The sequence below is a fragment of the Henckelia pumila genome, chromosome 4 (assembly GCF_033568475.1).
Source record: "Henckelia pumila isolate YLH828 chromosome 4, ASM3356847v2, whole genome shotgun sequence".
Classification (NCBI taxonomy): Eukaryota; Viridiplantae; Streptophyta; class Magnoliopsida; order Lamiales; family Gesneriaceae; genus Henckelia; species Henckelia pumila.
In genome coordinates this window covers 17,357,826-17,382,701 of record NC_133123.1, presented here as the reverse complement: position 1 = coordinate 17,382,701, position 24,876 = coordinate 17,357,826, and the positions used below count along the sequence as shown (strand labels likewise).

The 24,876-nt window shown below is 34.0% G+C and overlaps 1 protein-coding gene across 3 annotated transcripts; it reads right to left on the bottom strand.

Moving 5' to 3' along the window:
* Positions 1-8,612: 8,612 nt before the first annotated feature.
* On the bottom strand, positions 8,613-15,683 carry LOC140862414 (phosphatidylinositol 4-phosphate 5-kinase 1). Of its 3 annotated transcripts, XM_073265437.1 has the most exons (11): positions 15,566-15,683; positions 14,411-14,455; positions 13,241-14,296; positions 12,909-13,076; positions 12,608-12,773; positions 12,232-12,342; positions 11,916-12,103; positions 9,969-10,129; positions 9,294-9,462; positions 9,072-9,143; positions 8,849-8,963 (listed from the first exon to the last, which is right to left on the bottom strand). In XM_073265437.1, exons 2-10 carry the CDS (start codon positions 14,425-14,427, stop codon positions 9,083-9,085), a joined length of 2,097 nt encoding a protein of 698 aa, XP_073121538.1. In that variant the 5' UTR covers positions 14,428-14,455; positions 15,566-15,683; the 3' UTR covers positions 8,849-8,963; positions 9,072-9,082. The 3 variants fall into 3 exon arrangements, with proteins under 3 accessions (XP_073121536.1, XP_073121537.1, XP_073121538.1); XM_073265435.1 differs by lacking the exon at positions 9,072-9,143 and having other exon boundaries at positions 8,613-8,963; XM_073265436.1 differs by lacking the exons at positions 9,072-9,143; positions 15,566-15,683 and adding an exon at positions 15,390-15,416 and having other exon boundaries at positions 8,613-8,963.
* Positions 15,684-24,876: the final 9,193 nt, after the last annotated feature.

Below are 24,876 nucleotides of genomic sequence, written 5' to 3'. Positions count from 1 at the left end.
TAAATAAATTAATTTATCTTCAAGTACTTTTATTGTAATATTCAAAGTTTTGAAATTAAAAAAATGAAAAGAATTTGGTTAAATAAGTATCAAACATATATTAGAGACAAAATATTAATGTTTAGCGTTTAGTGTTCACGTGCCAAAGAGAGAGAGTGGGGGAAAGGGGAAGGGGAATCTGTGGTCTCGTTATTCGGGTAAATGGGTTTGGTTTTCCGGATCCTCCGGTGGCGCTGACAACTCGGGTGAAACCATTTGTTCTTATTTTACTGTATTTTGCAAATTTCAAAGTGTTTCTTTTATTTATTATTATTTCATTTTTGGATATATCTAAACAAGGCCTTTTGTCCTCACTGTTTTAAAAGTTCTTGAAAAAAATTTATTATATTTAGAAGAAATAAAGAAATTTTTTTGGTATCGATTAGTTCTAAAGAACTTCAATAAAAACCATCTTATTTCATATTTCTTATTATATTTATCTAACATGGATTTTCGAATAATAACAACGTTTTAGTTGTTATTTTATCGGAACTCGGTAAGTATATGAAAAATAAGTATAATGGCTTATTGTATTTGAAATATAGTGATGAAATCATAATTTATTTAGTACTGTTGAATGATTATTGCTTTAAAATGTTCATAGTTTATTTACGTTGAAGTCATACCATGAAAGCAAGGGCGGATCCACGTTGAAGGCTACCCCCGAATTTTTTTTAATTTTGTATTTGAATAATTTTGATTTAATTTGGTGTTAGCCTGGGTAGGTCAATTCAAAATATTAAAGGATACAAGATCTTAAAATTTTAGTCCGGATAAACTAAAAATCCTGGTCCGTCATTGCATTGCATGGAAGAATGGTTTGCTAAATGCTAATGTCACATTGCATATATCTAACTATTTTAATGATAATTAGGGAATTTTACAATTTTTTATATTTTACATATATCGAGAGATGTTTAATATTTTTTTTTAATTTATTTACGTTAAGTTGTTGTTCATGTAGTTGTCCATGATGGTTGCCCATGTCATCGAAGCTTATATATATATATATATATATATATATATATATATATATATATATATATATATATATATATATATTCTATTTTACGAAGTGTGAGACCACGCCAAATTGACATGTTGGTGTGGCCTCTTTGTTTTCTTTTTTTTCAAGAATTTTTTAGAATTATTTAATATTATTATATTTTTTATAATTATTTAATAAAAAATAAATTCTATAAGCACGCAACGTATATGCAAAAACAAACTATACAAGCACGCAATGGGTACACGAAAAAATGTATTGTATAAGCATGTAATGCATGTAATTCGAAACTAGTACTATATTAAACACGAAGGAGGCTTTGGTATTTTGGTATGACCTCCCTCATGCATTTTGTCTTTTGGGTGACTATGTATTAACAAAAATATCATTTTTATTTCACTATTTATTATTATTTTTATTTTTCAGTTAAAAAATGGACAGTAAAAGGCACGCAACGCGGACGTCCAAATACTAGTATATTATTAAAGTTGAGGGGCTTAGATACCTAAATTTGATGTCATGATATATTTTTTGATAAACCAAAAATGTCATTTTTCTCAAATTACAAAATATTCTATTTTTATTTAATAAAATATTTCATTAAACCTATTTTAGTACATGTGCATCTTATCCATCTCTCCCATATCATAATAAAATATAATTATACTCATCTCTAATTTCGTAGATTTAAATTAAATAATGACATCACTCATACAATAAAGAAGTGATTATCAAAATCATTTTCATTAAATTTTAATGTAATAATACAAAAAGTATTTATTTAACACCAAAAAATTTAATACCTATCTCGTGCGAAGAGACACTAGTATTAATGAATTAAAACTACTCTATGTGGTTCCAAAATTTTATCATATCAATGGTCCGCATACATACATGTGTTGTGAATATAAAATAAATATCAAAATTTCCAGATATTGCATCTAATAGTTATTGTAGAATGAAATAAACCAGAGTCAATGAGTCATAGTTCATCCAATATTAAATTCAAGTTTGAATGATGTATCAGGTTTGGAATTCAATTATAAAAACTCATCTGTCAGGAAAATTAAATAAAATAAATAGTGCATTTTATATATATCATTGACAAAAAAACTTATGTGAGACCATCTCATGAGTCAGTTTTGTAAAACAAATCGCCAACTAAACACGTGAAAATGCATTATTTTTTAATGTAAAGAATATTATTTCAACTACAGATATGAACCGGTTCTACCCATCTCACAATAGACCTATTCAATTATTGATTAACGAACGTATGTTACATGTGAGAGTAAAATAATATGATTTATTCTTATATTTTATAAATAACGATCTTAACAATATGATAAATAAATTTTAAAAATAGAGACTAATTTATTATCTTAATTCACTAATTTACAATTTTCTCAACTTTAGTATTTATTTCGCTTGAGTGCTGACATGTATCTACATGTTAGCAATATTTTCCGTCATATCCTCATTTTCTAGAGATACGTCATCATTTTTTGGTGCAATGTAAGCACTTCAATAAAAAAGAAGGACTAAAATTAAAAAATTATTGGTAGATTAAAGCCGCAAATTGACTTATAATAGAACAAAAAATTAAAACATACAAATTATATAACCAAAAATTTATTTGATTAAAAAAGCACCAACAGTAGCGTCATTCAAAAATCAAGAGATCGTTCTTGTAAATTGAATAAAATCTCTTCTCCTAAATCAAATAACTTAATCCAAACACAATCTATACATTTTTGCTTTATCAAATGTTGTGAAAAAAATTCATAAAATATTTATAAACGTACCAAATTAGAAAATTAAAACTTTTAGTAACTTTAAAAGAGTAGAGTACTAGAGCCTTTCTTTGCCAAAAGCCAAAGAAACCTCCATATTACTCAATATTTTGAATAGTTTTCACCTCGAATTTTATCTATAAAATTATCTTTCGAAACATGTGTTTAAAATAAGATCTAATCTATACATCACACAACATGTATGTAAAAAAAATTATTTTTGTTTCTTTTATAGTTACGAAAAGAGCTTGTTACGATCGAGTTTTGAAATCGAGATCTCGTCTCGATTCAGAAATTTCTTAAAAGGGTTGATCCTGAAGTCGACTTCATCCCACATGAGTGAGATCCTGATTCAGAAACTTGACATCAGATGAACTAGTTATCGTAGAACAAATACAATAAATAAAAATATTGACATATAATCTCCCTCAATATACGAAATTAAACCGTACTCGAAAGTAGATTATTGAAATGCAAGAATTAAGGGGGTTTGGTTATTCACGTTTCAAAAATAAAAATTGCCCATCAAGCTTGTGAGTGAGTGAGTGAGTGAGGTGTAATGTAATTCCCCACCCACCCCATCACACCACTCTTCAATGCAATCCCTACAACTCTCTCCTATAAATCAACTGGTTTTGGTCTAGGGTTTCCATTACACTAACAATCCTCCCATCTCCTTCTTTTTCTTCTTCTTCTTCCTCATCTCCCCCGAGAAGCCGAAAAGGTTGCTCGTTATTATATATGAAGCCTTTGTGGGGGATGTTGTCTGGCTCGACGCAATCACATGTATATATATTCGTTTTAATTTGCTGTTATTCTTCATGAATTTTGATGTGACAGTGATTGGAATTCATGTGAAGGCTTCGGACCAGGCTTCATTCCTCTCAAATCTCCTTCATTTCTCATATCCCCAACTCTAGCTAGCTTTCAAGATAATAAAGCTCTTCCATTCTTTTTCCATCCGTTTTCTTTGTCTTTTCTGGGATCTGTGAAATATATACGGTCGTTTCCTTTGAAGGGTTTTCTTGGATTTTTGTTTTCTTGGTACCTTTTACCATTTCTTTCGTCTGCGTGCAGAAAATATTTTTCCAGTGTTTGGATGGATTTTGTTTTCTTGCATAAAATCCCCTAGATTTTAACCTTAAAATTAATCGTCGAGGGATCTATAAGAAATCATTTTCTTTGGAGGGTTTTTCTTCGATTTTGTTTTCTTGCACGAGAATCCCAACCTGAAATGGATTCTCAGTTAAAATGATGGTGCAATCATAGTGTGTGTGTGTGTGTGTGTTCTGATAATGGTGAACAGATCTGACTTGGACAAACTTTTGTTTCTTTGTTGGTCTTTTTCATTTAAATTAAATTAAATTAAATTAAATTTCACCCTATATATGTTTAAAGTGGCCAAGAATGATTAGAAACACATTACAAATAAATTACTTCAAAAAAGGGATCTAATTTTTTTTTAATAATGACTCCTTGGAATCACACACAAGAGACACATACTTTTTGACATGAAAGTCTGTGTTTTTCAAACAGTTTGCTGGCAAATAGGGTAATGTAGGTAGCTAGGGCTGAAGTTGAAATATATAGATATAGAGATAAAGCCTGTTGACTCTTCAATTCACCTATTCTTTTTTACTTTGTTTGTTTTTTTTTCAAAATTTTCCCTGTCTCTCTCACAGACAAAAATGACACCCACAAAACACGGACGTACAGCGTGGATCAGTTGATCGAGTGCTCAAAGAAGTCCAATTTTTTTTTTTTCAAGAATCTGGAGTTCTTGTTTGGATCATTATTAATATACTATTGTTTTAGATATTGATATATATTTTGGTTTAATCTTAGATCTGGCTATTCGACATCATTTTGATGCATTTGTATTTCCTAGATGTTGACGATAAGATTATAAATTATCCTGCATTTTGTTTCTTGTAACGAATTTTCGGTTGGAGAAAAGGATATACACATCTGCATACATAGACGGAGTAAAACTAAAATTTGACAGGAATGAATTTCATTTTCGTGTGTTTGAGTGTGTGTGTCAAATAACAAATTTGAGGAGTAAACTTTGTTTTATACGTTTTTGTTTGAGTGGACAAATATACTTGACTTATGCTAGAATCTTGATCAATATTACTGTAAACATGTGTAGTCGGCTGGATAAGATGGAATCTTTGGTTTTAAATGTTTAAATTTCTTGTGATTCTCAATTATTTGGAAAAAGTAAAGAACAATGTTGCGGATCAACAACTAACAAGTTTGAAGAAATTCATTTGTTTGTTTCAATAATTTTATCTTTTTGTATTTGAAACAGTAATTATACGTCAAAAAACGTGTTTAATTTTATCAAAATATGATCATATTACAACCTACAAACACTTTTTTGGGACGATTCTATCACACAACATTTGTCCAATGCAATTTACTAGTATATAGCGTTGTTTGGAAGCTACTGTGTTAGCTGAGAACTTAACTAGTGTGCGCCTACCACATGGTGACGGCAACAAATTACATGGTCATAAAAAAACACACTAATACATGATATTCGTCACAATTTTAAGTTGGATAACAGTTCACAATAGAGTTGGATTTTCCTGAATCAAGGTCTATTGAGGTATTTAGAAATCAATGGATTAAAGGAAAATCCTAATAAAATTCTTATGACTGATGTTTTCTTTAAAAAGGAATGATATGTGTCTTTCAGATGTATTAAATGGGAAATTTCATGCTACGTACTGGTGGATGTTGTAGCGAAATTAATTGCAAAAGAGGGGATATCGACTACATTAGAATGTGGACATTCACATGTATTGATAATATTCATCTTAATGCATTCTTAGGACAATATCTTTACGATAACATCTCATCTCCCATATTAAATTTCATTTCATAAAAAATTCTCGATTTTTGAATTGCATCTAATTCTTGTTCCCCTCCTAACTAAACATGAACAATGCGTGCAAAGAAAAAAGTTACACAGTGACAAATGTACGGCATGTAAAAAAATGTGAGGACTGAGGAGGGCCATTGTAATTTGTACCCTCAAATGAATACAGTTTATTTATTTATTTATTTTTTTCAAAATTTTCCCAAAATCACAATTTTAATTTGCCCCAAAACAATCTACTCGGGCAGCTCCCTGAACGTATCGTCGCCCCCTCGACCAAAACCTTAACTCTGCCCAGCGCAACCGTATGAACGAAACTCGGTTTCAAGGGCTTGTCATAATTCAATGGAGTGAGAAGAGTGATTACTTATTTTATATATACATTTGGTAAAGAGTGAGAAATTAACAATTTCAGAAAATAAAATTCATATGTGAATGTTTTTCCCCCTTGACATATAGAGAACTGTTCCAGTCACATTTGACATAGAATAAGTACAGTTTAACCCCCTAAAGGAATAGAAAAGTCATTCAAAACTAAAGGACTTAGGTTATTGATTGATTGTAATGTATAGCTAGTACTACAAACCAAATGGCAACCCAAATTTTTTTTTTTTTTTTTTTTTTATCAAGGTATACATGAAATTAGTAGATTAAGATCGTAAGAAAATAATCATAAATAGGAAAAAAAATGTAATTTTCCCAAAATACTAAATTCTATTGGTCTGGTCATTTAATTTTCCTTGTTTCGGATTAATTGAAAAATAAAATAAAATAAAATAAAATTGAAATTCTGAATCCGTGGGATGTACGAGAAAGAAAAGGTGAAAATCATGCTCACATGATTTTTAACAGTGAAGGGGTGGGAAGTAAATGAAGTAAGAGCATCGTTTTTAGCATCTGAAAAGATGGACGAATTTGTTTGAATGGGCGAGATGAGATTGAATTTAATGACAATGTTTGGGTGCAGATATGAATGAAATGCATTCAATTCCCACACTGAACCTATGACATGTTTTGGAGCATCTATTTATTGACTTCCTTTAGATTCCTTGCAGCTCCCGCCCTGTTAACAAGGTTATAGCTTGTGTCATGCATCTCCTTTAAAGTTAATCACCACATATATGTGTGTGTATTTTGTACCCACCGTTTCGGTATTTTCCAGCATCACATTTGTAATAATATCCGATTTTATATTAATATTTTTCGGTGTCATATCATGATATGATTAAATGCATAAAAAAGTCAAAGTTGCTTGATTAGATAGGGAGAGTGAGAGAACGTGATCGAGAGAGTGAAGTGGCTTACAATCAATCTGACTCTCTTTTTGTTTTGATCCAATGACTTTTCAATTTTTGATTTTGCTACAATAAACTTATGAATGTTGGCTATTTTAGACCAACTATCACCGGAATGTTCGATTGTCGTCGAAAAGCAAAAAGTTGGTGATTTCTTGATTTAGGAGGAAAATCAATTTACTCGAAAACAATTTAATATTTAAAAAGTCAAACAAATCAAATAAACTTTACAAGTTTTATGTATTTCATTAGAAAAAAAATCAACGATCTTGACACAAAATGTATTTTTGCCACCACTTAATCAGCGTTTTCGGACAAAAATTAAATATTTTGATAATAAAAAAAACAAAATAGTTGGATTTCAGAAATTATTATACTAAGATCAAAGGTGAAAAATTAATATATAAAAACCAAAATAGAGAGAAATTTATTGGACTTAAAAAATATTTTCCCTAAAAAAAAAGATCTTTTCAACCCAAAAAAAAGAGGATTAAAAAAATCCTGTTAATTGACGTTACATCAGACGAAATCACATTGGTCTTATTAAATTGATTTGATGCCGGTGCGATTAAATAGTGTACCTTAAATTTTTAGGTCATTCAACAAAATATATATAATGTAAAAGCTGTCAGGAATCTTTGGTCTGACTATAATTTTTTTTTTTTTCCGATTATCCTTTTCCTAATTCAAATTAATACATAAATTATACAAACAGAAGATCGAGTTAATTCACCGAGCACTATGCGGTCTATTATTATTTGCCCCAGCTAATAACAACAAAACAACAATCACAATACTAATTAATTATCTTGATAATGATGACCATGCATATATAGAATATTATCAGAATAATAATAAGAGTCTATGTGAACCTAGAACGCAAAATTTATCGAAAACTATTTTTCAGATACGCAGTCGAGTTCAACCTATGTTTAGTGGATTATTATTACCTCGAAAACTATTTCTTATTATATATATATATATATATAATATATATATATATATAATTGAGTTCAATTTTTTCTGGATAATTTCATCGTATCTTCACAATATTACACCAATGATATATGTAAGGGTAAATACATATGAGGTTTACTGAAAAAATAATAGACTTCACATAAAATGCATTGCGACAGTATCTGTACATTACAAACTATTGATATAGCAGAAAATCTATGGTAGAGTAGTGCATCAAATTTATTTCGAAAAAACCACCAATTTATATCTTGTGCTAAATTTTTTGGACAACCCAAGAATTGGACTAATTAAGGGCAACGCATAGATGATGATAACAAGTTTTATTTTATTATTATTATTTTTAAAAAAAGAGAGAAAATAGCAGACTCGGAGGAGTCTCACCTACTCAATAATGGGGAAGTCGGTGCTATACTTGTATTAGATTTTGAAGTCTTTACTTTCACTCCAAATACACGAGTTATAAAACAAATTGTGCAAGATAATGAAAAATTGTTATTGTAAAATTACTTCAGTCTTGTATTTAAAGGGTAAATTCAAACTTTAGAATGAAAAACTTGAACTCAATTATTGAAATACAATCAACATTCGATTTATTTTTATACATGAGGCGTGAATGTACAAAAACTATGATGTATAAATTTCAATACACGATTACTAATGAAATATGGCGGAGGAGGAAAAAATGCTATGGATGAAGGGGGAAAATTCTCTCTATCAAAGAAAGGAAACGTTTTGAATAAATCTCAGGCTTGGCAGCAGAAATTGACATGGGATCAAACTTCAAAGATTTGAATTTGCACTCTAGTTTCTTTTTGAGGTTGTATTCCTGTAAAACATCGATAATGCCTAGGTAAAGAATGACATCGTAAACCTCAAAAAGTTCGACTTCGGATGCGTCCGTCTCATCCTGAGCAAGTTTGTGGTTTGCCTGAGCAGGCATATTTACTCCTAATTGCACCCTTAACCTGAAGCAGAAAAAATAAGCAGCAAAGTTCATTCCAAGATAACCCTCTGTTCAATCAACTACGATTTATTTTAATTTTGGGAGGTGACGCTAGCTTGTGGACACATACCATGTTCATATTCAGGAAAGGTTGACAGAAATACACGGCATGCTGTGATTTAGAAAGATAAGAGCCAACAACCTAAATGACACCAGGTTGCTAATAACATTGATCAGGGGATCTTAAATTAATTCGATTCACAAAGGAAAATCGACATTTTCCATGGACAAGTCCTGGGAGTGCATTTAAAACCTTTTAGAGAGAATGCTAACATATACGCAAGTTAATTACCTTCCTGTACCAGGTAGAAGAAGATCAGCTTCCTTGTTACCGATAGAGTATGCTTTCAATGTACTTCCTCGGATGTGAGCACCAGGAGTCGTGCTGACAAAGGTAGGCTCGTGGGTTACTAAGAGCAGACCCTTTGGTGGAATCATGAGCTCTCCTTCAGATATCACACCTTGAAAAGGCAAGGCGTGTCGAGCAAACATACAATTCATATAAAAACACAATTTAGAGTGAGCAATGACTAAGAAAATAAAAGCAAATTATGATACCCAAAAAGAGAGCATAGTTTATAAACAACTTAGCAAGAGTTTGTAGCGGAAACAGGGTATTGATTGGAAGACGAAAAATAATTGAATAAAGCTTGTTACTTTTCCCCTACAAAGAGAATAATGAAAATGACAGGGTAATTATGGATAGATCACCGAGACCATTCACGGGTCAATAGACTATGTTGTTAACTTATATGCCTTCACTAGACAGTTCTACAGTTGCAATAAAATTACAACATATAAATAAAAACCAGTCTTATCTCTAGTTGGCTGCTACAACCTTTAAGAGAAATTATATGTCACTAATTCTATATGCTCCACGATTCATATTTTAACATGCACTTTTAGATTAGCATCCCATAGCCAGATAACCAGCCAAAGTTTTTTCCCGTTAAGATGCTGTACCTACCATCAACAGAAGTATCATTAGTATGCTCAGGGTTATGCAGTGAATCAGGAGGTTCCATCAGGGATTTTAGATGCTCGGGAGCTCTAAAATGCAACCCCAGTAGAAGGCTGTAATCTATGATCTGTAGAGATTCTAAGAATGCACTGTCCAGAGATAGTTGGCTGCAAACCACCCATTTGAAAACAGTTAAGTTCGTAATAAAAATACAGAAATAATTTATTTATCATATGCAAAACTAAATTTAAACAGAAGGAAGGATATTCCAATATAAAGCTCTTCACAATTTAGCAAAATAATGTGTTTCTTTGGATAAATTTGATGAATATACTTTAAACTTACAAGAAATTAAATTTACATTTCCATTAGGAACATAACCCAACTGTGAACAACTTAAACTCGTTTTTTCACTATTGCCACGAGTCCAAGGAGAAGAACCTTCATTTTTTTTTTGACTGGTAGAGAAGAACCTCCATTTTAACGATGTAAATGACTTGATTCTCCAAACCTTTGTCACCAACCTCAAAATCTGTATCATTTCACTAATAATTTACAGCCAGCATTATGTTATCAGCTTTGAGAATGAGTAGATCATAGCTTCATTGGCCCTCCAAAAACCTTAATTTGTCGAAACCATTGAAATACACAGGCAATGCCTGCTAAATTTAAGTGTTAATCCATGTTATAAAGATAAATCATCTCAGAGTCCAGAAAAGGTTTTCTGATTTAGTGCATTATATACGATTCTTGCAACTGAGAAGATTGACTGTACATCCAAAGGATCATCATGCAAAAACAATTTATTCACAAAGAATGAAAACTGGCCAATATATATGAAAGCCAGAGTACAATTACACGTTTTACCTAAATCATGAGAGTGAATACAATGTAGTGCAATAGCACATCTGAAATGTATCGATTTGCAATATGTCTTTATGTCATTCACTATGACACCTGATCTAAACAATCAACTTTCTAAATTGTCATTCTACACGACCTATAAGTAGTTCTAGAAGGAATATAGTCATTGCAACATCCAGACTTGTACAAAGACGTTTTTAAACAAGAGGAAATTCATTTATAAACATAGATCCACAAATTCATGAATAATTTGTTAACAGTTTTTATTTATCCCTTGGTCAATGTAAGTTTTGACAGTGTAGTTCTTGCACAGAAAAGAGCTAAAAAATCAAGGAAGGAAAGAGTCCCACAAGGTTTACAAAGTTCCCATAGACAAGTAGCCTCAATGTAATAATTATAAGTCTCTCCTCTAAGTGGCAAATTATCTCAATTCATTTAAAAGGAAAACACTGTTTTAATAAAGAATAGCTGTGGTGGGGTGGGGTGGGGAGGGAGAATGATGCATGTAACATCTCTTTCATATTTTTTCTTAGAAAAATGGAGGTCGAACATATAGATGCACATGAAGGACACATGAACTTGGGGCAGATTGGGCATGGCATACTCTGGCCACCTTAATTGAGAGACAATGAAGAAAATTAAATATTTACACAGCCATGGGTTACTTGACGTATATAACCTTCTTGAAGAATTTATGAGGCTAACTAAACTAAGTAATAAGCCGACTTATATGATTAACTAGCATCACATTACTGCGAAAGTGTAGAACAAATTCTCATACCATGAGCATAGGTCAAACAATGTGCTATTAAATGGCAAATCCTATGTATACAAACCAAGCAGCATTCATTTTTCATAAGCCAATAAATGAACGCTGCTAAGAGTGTGATGAGTAACAGATAATATGGTTGCTTAGATAGTTTAGGTTAGGAAAATTGCTATGCATATGCATGGAAACTGATTCATAAAGCTGAATTTGCAAGAACTTGCAGCAGCTGAATTATTTACATGGTTCAGAAAAATTTCATGATTTGTCAAACAAAATTACAAAATTAAAATAGATATAAGGTAAGGCGAATAGGAATTCACCTAAAAAGTGACTCGCGCAGCGATCTATCCATATAAAACTCATACGTCAAATCAAGATCTTTCAGTGTGGTACTCTCGTCTATATCATCTTTACGGGTAAATCTCCCATGAGATGAACCCTTCAAATCATAACGCCGATGTATGTTCAATTCGGTGCAAAATATGTTTCCCGTGACAACAAAGTGTACCTGGTTTAGCAAAAATAGTTGCATTATAAATCAAAATAATTTGAATTAAGAGGGTAAACCCCGTGCTCATATCAAAGAAGAAGGTAGTCATAGCATTAATGTAACTTGAAGTTCATGGATATTTCAACCTTTTTTCTAAGTCCCAGTGCTATACTATGCACCCCAAAGAATTTAGTTATGAGAGTGTTATCGTGTGCTCGTACATGGTCATAGTAGTGGGGTAGCATCTTCAGTAACACCTGCACAACATTAAGAACCCCTTTTAATTTTCCACAAAGAGATGTGTATAGAAATACATTTCTAGGCCAACTGTGATCAACCCTGTGACTGCACAACTTAAGAGAGAGAGAGAGCGAAATGGGTGGAGGATACGTAAAACCAAATGTAAAGGCCCTGAAAGACATAGTTGCATAAATTTGATGAACATTTATCATTAGATGTACAACATTATTCATATTCACAGAGATCCATGCCCAGAGGCGAACTAATTCCGATTCTACTAACCTTCAGCTCATATGCTTTCAATGTCTTTATAACAAATTTGTCATCGTGAGAAATATAGAAAAAGCTTCCACTTTTTCCCGGGGAAGAAAGCTCTCTCAGACCATCACCACCACAGATGGACATCATATAGTCTGCAGCATCGAGCTTGAATAATTCTCTCAGCTTCCTGATAATGATAAGCCACGCAAAAACTCAGGTCATTCAAAAACTAGATTCACAACCCAATAGTACTAATAGATGTAGAACACTTACGTAGTTATCTAGAGATGTACCAGTCTAGTCTCAAGTTCACAATATATACCTGAAGACCATGGGGCAGTAGTCCTTCCAGTAAAAGTCCATAGAATGATGAGACGGAGTTAATTGGGAACCTTTACTGGGGAAGTGCATTTTAATTCTAGCCTGTTCTCCAAAATCACATGATCTGATTTCACGCATTGGAACCGGTGTGATCTTGCCGACAGTGTACCTGTCAACTTCACATAAGATATTTGAATAAGAGATTTCACCACCGGACCGTACATTGTACTTACCAACTTTTGCTTAGTTACAAAATGTTGTCCAAAAAAAAAGGGAAAAGAAAAGAAAGGAAAATAATAGGAAAATAAAAGAAAAAGGACCCCTTTTGCCTACCTTATACCAAGTTGCAAGCCAAGCATCAGGTAATTGCTCCTCTGGCCATCAAATATGTCCATACATGAACTACTTCTAACTTCTTTAGCAAATTTGAACCGATGTTTGCTTTTTCTGGATAGTTTGGAGATGTTCCTAACTCGTTCTTTAATTAGAACTCCTTGAATATATTCCCTCTCATAAGCCACAGTCATATCATCTGTCCACTCAGTTTGACCATCATGAATGCTGTGAGAAATGGCACACGATTTCTCATGCAACATATTTTCTCTAGCTGAATTAGAATGGGCCCTTTCATCCAGGGATGTATTCTTCCGTGAATTTCTTATGGACCCCCTCAAAAAGCTAGATGAAAATTTTTCAGACAGGCTGCGCTTAGTTATAACAGATTCCTCCGACTCTTTGGAAAAATTAAGAGAGAGCTGCTTTTTTTTCTTGCATTCATGTTCTTCAAGATTATGCTTACTCATATGCATGCTTCCAGCAGGATAGAGCGTTCCAGGTCCATCCTTCAGTCCATTAGTCCATGTTCCGAAATAGTAGCTTCCATCAGAAAATCTATAGAAACCTGTCCCATGTCTCAACCCTTTTGACCAAAAGCCATCAAATAGATCACCATTGAACCATTTCATAACCCCTCTACCAGACATGTTCCCCTTTTTCCAATTTCCAATGTATCTGTTACCACTGTTCCATGCATATGTACCACTGCCATCGCGCACTCCTTCTCTCCAACAACCATCATAGACATCTGAATTTGAATATTTTTTCCTTCCAATGCCATGCTGAAAGTTCATTTTCCAAGAACCTCTATATACGGACCCATCAGAACCAATATAAGTTCCAAAGCCATGAAGATAACCACCAGAAAATTCACCCTCATACTTAGCCTGTGATGGCCAAATGATATTTCCTTTTCCTGTCATTTTCCCTGTTTCCCAGTCACCCTCATAAACTGTTCCATCTGACCACGTATATTTACCTTTTGCATGGGGAAGCATTCCCTTAAAATAGCCAAGATACACATCTCCATTTGAAAAGATCTTTTGACATTCCCTGCAGATAAAGTTCAACAATGATTTGAGATTCAACACTCTATCAAAGTCCAAGCACAATTACAGGGAGTAATAGTTATAACTTCATTAGCTGTCAGAAGCTAGGAGTTCATACCTCTCGTCATTTCCCATGACAAATTGCAAAAACTAATCAACTCTCCTGCAGGATTTTCAAGAAAAACGCCTCAAACTCCAAGCTTTACATAATCAATCAACTGAAGTCTCTTGTGAAAATATATGTCTATATACTAATATGCAGAAAAAAATATTTTTCATCACTCTAGTTTGCTTTCCGTATTTTCATTATTTCATTTTCCTGCATCAGTGAGGTAGATAATTCTCTTGTTATTTAATAATTTGCATGAAAATATCTTAAAGGAGGTGATGATTTATACAGAAAATCGTTATTTTGAAAAATCAACTCTAATTTCTGAATTGAAACGAGAAGAGAAGCATTCAGGGATCATCAAGAACTATAGACCATTTACAGCTCAAACTCTCACTGGCATAAGATGAAGTCTGAATATCTAACTTCCATTTGTGCCAAGTCAATGTTATGCAATGGAAATATCAAATAGGATAGAATCAACCGATACAATCTGACTGAACAGAACCATCTACATACATTAAAAGACCTCAAGCATGGAATACAATTTATTGATGCAAAAGTTCAGTGTGCGTCAACATGATTATTATGTAACAAAACTACAACGCCTCAGAAATTGAAGTTTGCTCACACACAATAATGGAGAAAACCAACACAGAGTAAATCTAAACAGAGATTTTGTGACTTCAATTTAATCAAGTAAATGTGAAATTACTCCAGTAAATCAGAATGGATTCTATAATTACGCTCTGATATTCAACCAGTTCAGAATACAAGGCAACTGAAAAAAAAAACATGTATATACACTGAATTATACAAATATTCTTGCGGCTCGTGTGAATACACAATTGGTATAATGCAGATTTTTCATTTCCTGTAGCTATTCATGAGTGATTCCATCAATTAAACGTACTCGTCGTTCCGATATCTAACAATCCAAAAATCAAATAATTCGCAGGAAGAAACATCCAACAGCAGATTACTCAACCTTCATCGTATTCGATTACGAATTAACAATTACTCTCCGTGATTGCATTATCTCATAACCCAATCACCAAATAACAGCGATTAATTTCCGAGTAAGTTGATTAACGGTGAAATATTTCATCTCAATCATCCTTGATTGCAGTTAATTCAATTAAATGAAACAATCTAAATGCTCACCCGAAAAAAAAAAACGGACGATGTCGAGAGATTCCTACGGTTGAGTAAAAAATATATGTTCGTATCTCAAAATGAACAGTGATGATTGATTCGCTAGAAGAAATTCCAAAGAATTCACGGTTCATTACTTTGGAGTTCAAGAAAATTTATTTATATATATATATATATGAGAACAAAAAATATTTCCACGTGGCAAGCATGCAGGCAGTTGGCCCCATTGATGAAATGCTTTTTGCGTGGTTGGTGTACGAGCCTACCCACTGCTGAGTTGTAGGTGATTCCTGGCGTTGTCCAAGATATTTTCTCTAATTTCAAAAAAAAAACAAAAAGAAGATATTTTCTCACAATATTAATTATGTTTTTTATTATTAAATTAAATAATACAAATACTCAATGTTTTCATGTGTACTTGATAAATTTTTGATATAATGAAATAGCTCGATAATTCGTGTTATACAAAATTTATGACAAAATCGTTTGAGATGATGTTAATAGAAAAATTGTCAAATGAACCTATAATCATTTGCTACCTACTCAATTCTCGATTATGTATAATCGTTGTAATTTTTTCTTATAAATACACATCACATTTTTTTAAAAAAATATATAAATTTCAACTAATAAAAATAATTATTATTTTTTCATTAAGTATAATTAATGAATATTAAAAATATATCCATGATAAATTACGTATACAGAAATATATTAAATGTATAAATTGATAGTGTAAGATAATAGTGTGTTTTATTAAATAACAATTAGATATTTGAAATGAGTGTGGGGTCCATAAAAGAGTTGTTTGGGGTTTTTATTATAGTGGAGAGTTAAATGAGATTTTTTGTTTTTTGATGTAGCGTTGATGTGGCGGAGTGGGGATCACAAAAGAGTGGTGGTGGAAGGTTTACCATTGTGGATGCCCTAAGTCATCGGTAGTCAATTTATGATAAGGTATCAATAATAGAAATTGAATCTGATTAATATAATACCATAAACTTTCATATCCCAAAAATTTCTTGAATGATTTAATATACATTTTATCTTAACCTGTAAAAATATATAATTCAGCTGAATGTGATGCTGAATTTAAGGAATAAGTATTTGGTGAGGCGGTCAGATGAGTTAGGGCTGCTCATATTTATAATAAAAAATAATATTTTTGACATAATAATAATAACAATAATAATAATAATTTTTTCATGAGTGTCTCAAATAGGAAATATGTCTCACAAAATTGATATGTGAGACCGTCTTACGAGAGTTTTTGTTAAGTTGAGTAACACTCCTATGAGACGGTCTCATCTGTGAGACGAGTCAATTCTACCTATATTTATAATAATAAGTAATACTTTTGACATAAATTGTAATATCATTTAATGAATAACTCATATAAAAAAATTCGTCTCATAAAAATAACCCTTGAAACCATTTCATAAGAGTTTTTACCGTATTTGATTGCCGAACTCATACGTTGAACAAGTCATTGACTAACATTTTTATAACTAGCTAAAAAAAGTTTGTATTAATAATAATGATTGGGGAAAGTGGCGTGCAGGGGTTTGGTTGGACACTAGAATGAGAAAAAGAAAAGGACGAGCACATAAAAGACACTCAAAGAATTTTAATGCCCACTTTTGATTATAATAACATACATAATTATGTCATAAAATTATATTAATACTTTTCCTTGAGCATCATTTGATTGCGTATACTAGAAAATTATGGATACCATCCTCAAGTAAAGATTAATTTGGATTTATTCCGAGTTTAATTTCTATAATTTTTTATTCATGGTTTTGTGTAGACTACGCCCTGCATTTGCAAGAACAGGCTGGAGAGCTTGAGCTCAAATTTTGGTGGTTTGCAATCAATGACACTAATTTTTAGAGTTCCCAATAACAAAATAGCCAAAGCAAAAGTTCCCATTAAGAGACATGCAAGAGAAAGACTTAGATGTTATAGCCTAAAAGAATTACTAGACGATATAACATTTTTAATAATCTTATCTTACTCTATGGAATTTTCAATTCACTCTCCAAGCTAAATTTTTTTGACAATAAAGTTGTACTAAATGATATATAATCTAGCTTAATGTAATTAAACTATATGCAATAGTCTCGTGATCTAGTGTGGAGGTAGAAATCCAGAATCATCGCTATCATCGACTTTCAATACACGATAAAACTATGCTATACCAACAATAATATTCTTGATGCCCTCAAGGGAGTGTCCTAGCTGATGGAGTAAGTGAGCACTTGACCAGAGGTTAGGAATTCGAACCAACACTTTCTTGGACTAGTCTGTCGTATAAGACTTATTGCCTAATATGATTTACCTGACTAGCGTAATTTGTAGGCTATTACATTAGTCCGGGGGTTTACGTAACGGTTGCGGGTTCTCACGTAAAAAAAACAATAACATTCTTATTAGTTATAATCATCATACCATGTCCAACTGTTCAAACTAAATGGGGGATGATGCCCCTAAAAATAGATGGGTCTGGTTTGACCCGAACCCGATAGCCATGACCGAGAAAGATATCCAAAAAGTCACAGCTTTATTTTATGACAAGGCCCAAGCTTGATAAGAGCCCAATCAATACAAAAAGGTAAAAATCATGGTCAAAGCCCTAACTATTGAGCCCACTGGACCGAGCCCAGGAAAGGGTAGAAGCCTGACCCGGTCCCAACATGAGGAAGCTTGGATATCGGTAACACTTGAGGATCTCTAACAAATAAAGATAAGCTCCAACAAATCCGATATTTGATAAGACTCATATATTCTTATTCTTTTTTACTTTCGTCACGTTCTTTGTTTTCTGAGCACTGACTTAGGTATCGAAGGGGTCACGCCAAAATAACATTCGGCGCCTCCTAACTTTGTTTTTGTTTGTGCAGAACTACATGACGCCTGACCCGGCCCGTGGTGTTGAAGATTTGAGTATCTGCTCTACCAGATCAAACCCGAATAAAATTTTGGTATCATCAATTGGCGCCCTTGTGGGAACTTGAAGAAGAAAGAGTCGAGATGGCTAACGAGAATGGAGGAAATCTACATGTCGACCTGGCGGTACTCAATCAACTAATTGCTGCATCCATAGAAAGAGCACTGGGAGGTAGGGAAAGGGCCAAACTACCTCCTCCCAATCAGGATGCGCAATTGGAAGAAATCAGAAGGCTAAAGGAGGAGATGAAACTCTTGAAGAAAAAACAGTCTAGATATCTAGCTGCTCCAGTCCAGAACGTCCCTTTTTCCCCAAGATACTAGAGGTGGAACTCCCCAAGAATTTCAAGTTTCCACACATTGGGGAATAGATGAAAAGGGAGATCCGAAAGAGCACCTGTCACGTTTTGAGAACACTGCCCTGCTACATAATTATTCCGATACGATCAAGTGTCGGATTTTTCTCACTACTCTAGTAGGGCTAGCCCAACAATGTAGCAACCTATTACATTCAGGAGATATTAATAAGTTCAAAGACTTCAGCAAGGTTTTTCGTTCACCACTTCGCCAATAGAAAGAAACATCCAACAACTACTTTTAGCCTTTTTGCTGTCAAACATCGAGAGAATGAGGATTTGCGAACGTATATTCAAAGGTTTAATGCTTTGGCCCTCGAGTTACCCGCTGCCACAACTGATTTACTAATCAGTGCCTTTATTCAAGGGCTTACTACTGAGGACTTCTCAAATCATTGATCAAAAAGCCACCTGTCATGAATGAGGAATTACTGGCTCGCGTTGAAAAATATGTGAATTTGGAAGAGATACAAGCCTTTCTATCAAATAAGATGAAAGACAGGCCCCAAAAGCCCAAAAAACACCAGGCCTCCCGTCATGTCCCATTGAGGTGGGCCACCACCCCTACCCAAACTACTGGGGTAGTTCATCTCTTTCATTCCTTTGAAGATGAGTAAGACCCGAGCTTCGAAAATTTTCAATGATAGACGGCTCCTACGTAGACCCCGTGGAGTGAGCACGGACCACAAAGGCCAAAATCAGACAAGGATTGCGACTTTCACAAGGACTACATGCACATGACCAATTGTTACGTCTTAAACGCATACAAATCTCGTGTTATGAGATTAATGTTTTTAATACATTAACAAATCTCAAAATATTATGTTTTGATGATTAAAAAACTTGGTTAATTGTTACTAACAGTTTAAAGTGAAAAATTTGCAGATAATAAAATTTTCTGTCTAAGAAAATTATTGGAAGCAAGAACCGATAAGCCAAATATTGAAGAAAAATTTGAAGTGCTCGAAACTTCCAGAGTTCAGACGGTCCGAAGTCAAGTTCGAACCATCCGATGATTTTCCAAGATTTTTTTAATTCTTCGGATGTGAAGTTCGGAGGCCACGAAGTAGAAGTTTGGATGATCCGAAGGGTGTTCGAACGGTCCGAACTTATTTAAAATTTTATATTCCTTGGAGGCACGGTTTGGAGGGAACGAAGACACGGTTCGGACAATCCGAAGCCAGGATCGGACGGTCCGAAATACTTTACGGTGATTGAAAGATTTTGTCGGAATAAATTTTCCAGAATGAATTTAATGCAGCCGATCGAACGATCCAAAGATAGGTTTGAACGGTCCGAACAGTAAAAATAGCCGCACATTTGTGAATTTGAATCAGCGACGTTCGGAGGCTCCGAAGCCAGTTCGAACGGTTCGAACTCACCCGAGTTTGCAACTATAAATAGAGGCATTCCGAGGCCATTCCAAACCATCCAATTCACTCCTCATCTCTTGCAATCATTCTTCTCTCATTCAAGTATTCTATCAAAATTAATCCGATATATTCGTAAAAAATCGAGAGTTGTTTGTAAAAATCATTTGTGAGTTGGTTGTACGATTGTTGTAAAAACTCGAGTCTAAAGTCGAGTTTGTTGCGATATTGTTGAGGTTATCCTTGGAGCCCTTAAGGCCAAGTGTATCGAGTTGTAAAGCTATCACCGCGGTGATCGTGTTGTTGCACGACTATCCTTGGAGCCATCAAGGCCAAAATGCAGTTCTAGTGGATCCTTGGTTAATCGACCTTAACCAAGAAGGGGAGACGTAGACGATTTATCGTCGAACTTTCATAAACAACTCTTATCTCTTTACCGCTTTATTTATTTTATGCATTTATTTACCGCATTTATTTTGATTTCTTTATAGTTTTCTGCTTGCGTACTTGCATAATCGCTTTAAATTGTTAAAGTTGCCAATAGAACCTAAATTCCCCCATTAGGTTCTAACAAGTGGTATAAAAGCCACACTTTTGCAAATTTTTCAAAAGGTTCTAATAGCAAATCTAGCGAGTGGTTATGCTCAAGGGAAATCAACCAATCGTCTTTCTCTTTTCAATGGCATAAACTACGGCTATTGGAAAAACCGAATTCCCTATATATCCAATCCGTAGATTATGATCTTTGGAAAGTGATGGTGAAAGGTCCCTATACACCTATGAAAATAGTTGATGAGATTGAAGTTCCTAAAGTAATGGATGACTTTTCAAAAGAGGATATAAAATTAATTTCTCAAAATGCTAAAGCTATGAATATTTTGCATTATTCTTTAGATATGAACGAGTACAACCGGATCTCGATGTGCTCCTCAGCAAAAGAAATATGAGACAAATTGGAGATATACCACGAGGGAACCAATTAGGTCAAAGAAACTGTAACGCCCCAAATTTATCTTAATTGAGTTTAAATGAGATAATCGGAGATTACAGAGTTCAAGAGCCGACTTGTTTTTTATCAAGTATATTTTGAAAATTTTGGATTTTTCAGGGACTAAAACGCAAATATCAGTTTTATTAGATATTTATAAGGGATTTGACTTGGTATCCTCCATTCCCTCTTCCCCAACACGCCTAAGACTCCATTTAAGAACCAACGTGAGCTTCCAAGCTTCCAGATTTCTTCCCGAGCTCGATCCGTCCGTTAGAATTTATTTCTGAAGGCAGATTAACGATCACTGCAGCGAGAGCTTCGTTCTATCGTAAGTTTTTCTTCGATCAGCTAGACTTCTATTTTTGGATATTTTTAGAATCGATTGAGTTTCGGTTATGTGGTTCTTGACAGAGTTCAGATCGTTTATTCTCAGTCGGTTTTGAATTAGAGCGTCGTTCGGATTTGTTATGATTTTTGAAGTGAATTTCGGATATGAGGATTTGAGATTTGAATTGTTGAGTTGTGTTTGTTTTTTTTGAGATAGTTATTGAGTTTTTTGATCGACTTTCTGCTGTCTGCGATTTCGGTTTTAATCAGAATATAGCCGTTATGCCGCCGGTTTGAGTTTTGGGCTATAGTTTGGTTTGGTTTGAATTGAGCCGTTTTCAGTCGAGTTGGAATGTCGATATTGACCTTGAGCCTTTGTTATTTCTTTTACAGATTCATTTGAAGGTCGTGGGTTGCGAGATTTCAGAATTTGAATAGTTCAAGAGATTGGAAACGATATAGTATCGATTTTCTTATTATCGATAAAGGATATTAGAATGAATCTTAAATGAGGAATCGTTGTTGTTTCTAGGTTTTGGAGAATCGACGTATTGAGAAGAGGTATAAGAAGACTTAGACTTGAATGAAACGAATAACTCAAATCCGACTTGATTCGAGTGTTCCAGAGAAATCACATACTTGCATATTTATGTGAACTATTTGAGTTTTTGATTGAATGTATTAGGATTCATATGCATTCATATTGAGCCCAATGATTGTTTTCATTTTGAATTAGACGTTCTGGGGATTATAGTTGAGTGGCTTTGTAGGCGAATTACTACAATTGTAGATTGATCTCTCTATAATGCTCCGGAGTCTAGAGGATTGAAGTATACATCATCCATCTCGAAAGGAGAGTTCGGTGTGATCGTTGTGATACTTTATCCTTGGGATCCCAACTGAAGAAAGAAGAGACGAGATGCATTTTGATTATCAGAGTAGATAATCTAGAGATTTTGAAGTCATGCATTCATTTCACTTTCTTTTGATTATGTGAAAGTTGTTTTACATCAAGTACTTGAAGTTGTTATTTGATATAGCATGTTTGTCTCTTATATTGAGAATGTTATTCTCAGCGGATTATCCGGCTGTTGACTTGTCTTTGTATGTGTGCTTGACAACAGGTGGGGCAGAACCGAGTCAGAGATCGCATGGATAGTTGGGATGTGAAGCTAGAGTTAGGACTTGGTGTTTTAGAAGTCGAATATGTAATCGAACTTAGATTGGTTTCGTACTCGTTATGTTTTGTATTGAATAAGCTAGACTGAAGCATGTTCTACTAGTTTGAGTTTGTATAAATTTAGGCCTACCTTGTACTTTATGCATGTTTTATGAGTTGTATCATGTTGGAATTGAAGAATTGGATTGGGTTAGCTTGGAATTTGAACTGATGAAGTTTTTATTTTGCTGGTGCAACAAGGAACGGACCCTGTGCCACGTTTGTGCAACGGTCCGTGTCCCCTCGCCTTTGTTTAGTGTTGAAATTTTGCGAGTGCACGGACCCCGTGCCACCTCCGGGTGAGGGTCCGTGTAGCTGGACAGAAACTCTAGTTTTTAGTGTAATGATTAAGCACGGACCCGGACACAGAGGTGGTGCGGGGTCCGTGTGTGCTTTGATTAAATGCACGGGGTCCGGCATGCTCTTTCAAAAATAAAATCCTCTTCTTCTTTTATTGCTTTGGTCTTGGATCTTGTATGCTTATTTATTGTTTAATCCAAGATTAGATGTTTAGAACCGAGGTCTCACAGAAACAAAAATCGATCTTTTTCAACTCAAATATGAAACCTTTGAGATGGAAGCCAATAAAGACGTGGATATAATGTTTCGGAGGCTCACCCAAATTATCAACGAGCTAGCCCAACTTGGAGAACAATATCCATCCAAACAAGTTTGGAGGAGAGCTCTTCGCGCCCTATCCAATGAGTGAGATGCAAATATAACGGCTATCATTGAATCCAACAAAGGCGACACCGCTTGCTATGATCTTGATCAACTCCATGGGACCCTAAAGACCCAAGAGTTAGAAGTGTATACAAGGAAGGAAGTAAAGAAGAAGGATGAGAATATTAAGGCAAAGGGGATTGTCTTATCCAGCCAAGTCAAGAAGAAGATGATGATGACATGGCGCTCTTCGCAAGGAAATTCAAAATATTTATGCGAGGAAAAAAATTCAAAAATGAAAAGAAGCCGGAGAAGGAAGTGACATGTTACAATTGTCAACAACAAGAATACTATGCAAATGAATGCTCTCTTGATAAGAAATTTGACAAAGGCAAAAAAAAAATCCCTCATAGCTACCTGGAGCAACAGTGATGATGATGAGGAGAAAACCAACATCTGCCTCATGGCTAGAGACAATGACATCGTATCCGACGACGATGATGAGGTACCTTCATACGATGAACTAATACATGCCTATAAACTTATGTTTGACATGACTAAATCACTTAGAAAAAAAAATAAAAATCTTAAAAATGAATTAGAATCTAAGGAGCATGAAAACCTAAGATTAAAGGATGATATAGCTCACTTAGAAAAATCATTTGATAAATTCAATGTTAGTAGTAATAAATTGAACAATTTACTAAGCATGCAGAAATGTAGCTTTGATAAAGGTGGAATAGGGTATGGTAAGAAATCTATAGACTTTACTATCTTTATTGCTAAAGCTCAAATGAGATCACCCCCTACATGCTCTTACTGCTGCAAAATTGGTCATGTCAGACATAAATATAGATCTTTAAAATATCAATATGACAAAAAAAGCTATATGAAATGGAGGCCTAAGAGTACTTAACAACTCATGAGTTGGTATTATGAGAACATGATCTAAGGGAGTTCTTCATAGACCGGTTTAAACTGTCTTGACTTGCGATTGGTCTCCCTAATGAACACTGCTCTGTCTAAGGAAATAGGTTTTTAAAGAGGTCTTAGCCCTACCTACTAATGAGAGCACTCTTTGAAAGTGTCGATGATGTTGCTATGAGAGACTGAACTCTTAGAAATCTATTTTATATTTCTCTTTTCTAACAACTGTGGACCCAAAAGAACTAAAGGGTACTAAAATCAATTTTTGCAGGTAAATAGGAAAACTGTTCTTCATAGTATATGGTATCTAGACAGTGGATGTTCTATACATATGATGGGGAACAGAGAGCTAGTCCAATCATTCACCAGAGATCGGAAGTTCCGAACTGGGTTAGGTAGTTTCGATCTCTGCATGCTCGACACGTTTTCGATCACCAGAGATCGGAAGTTCCGATCCCATCTTTGGTGGTTCCGAACTCTCCATGCAATACACATGTCCAATTTCATTGCTTTGTCAT

Bases quoted from the DNA above. Each gene is read 5' to 3' on its own strand.
- LOC140862414 (XM_073265435.1), bottom strand. The intron at 13,077-13,240 runs GTAGGCAAAAGG...TGAAGTTGACAG, and splicing joins GGCTTGCAACTTGGTATAAG to GTACACTGTCGGCAAGATCA. The intron at 10,130-11,915 runs GTGAATTCCTAT...GGTGGTTTGCAG, and splicing joins CTGCGCGAGTCACTTTTTAG to CCAACTATCTCTGGACAGTG.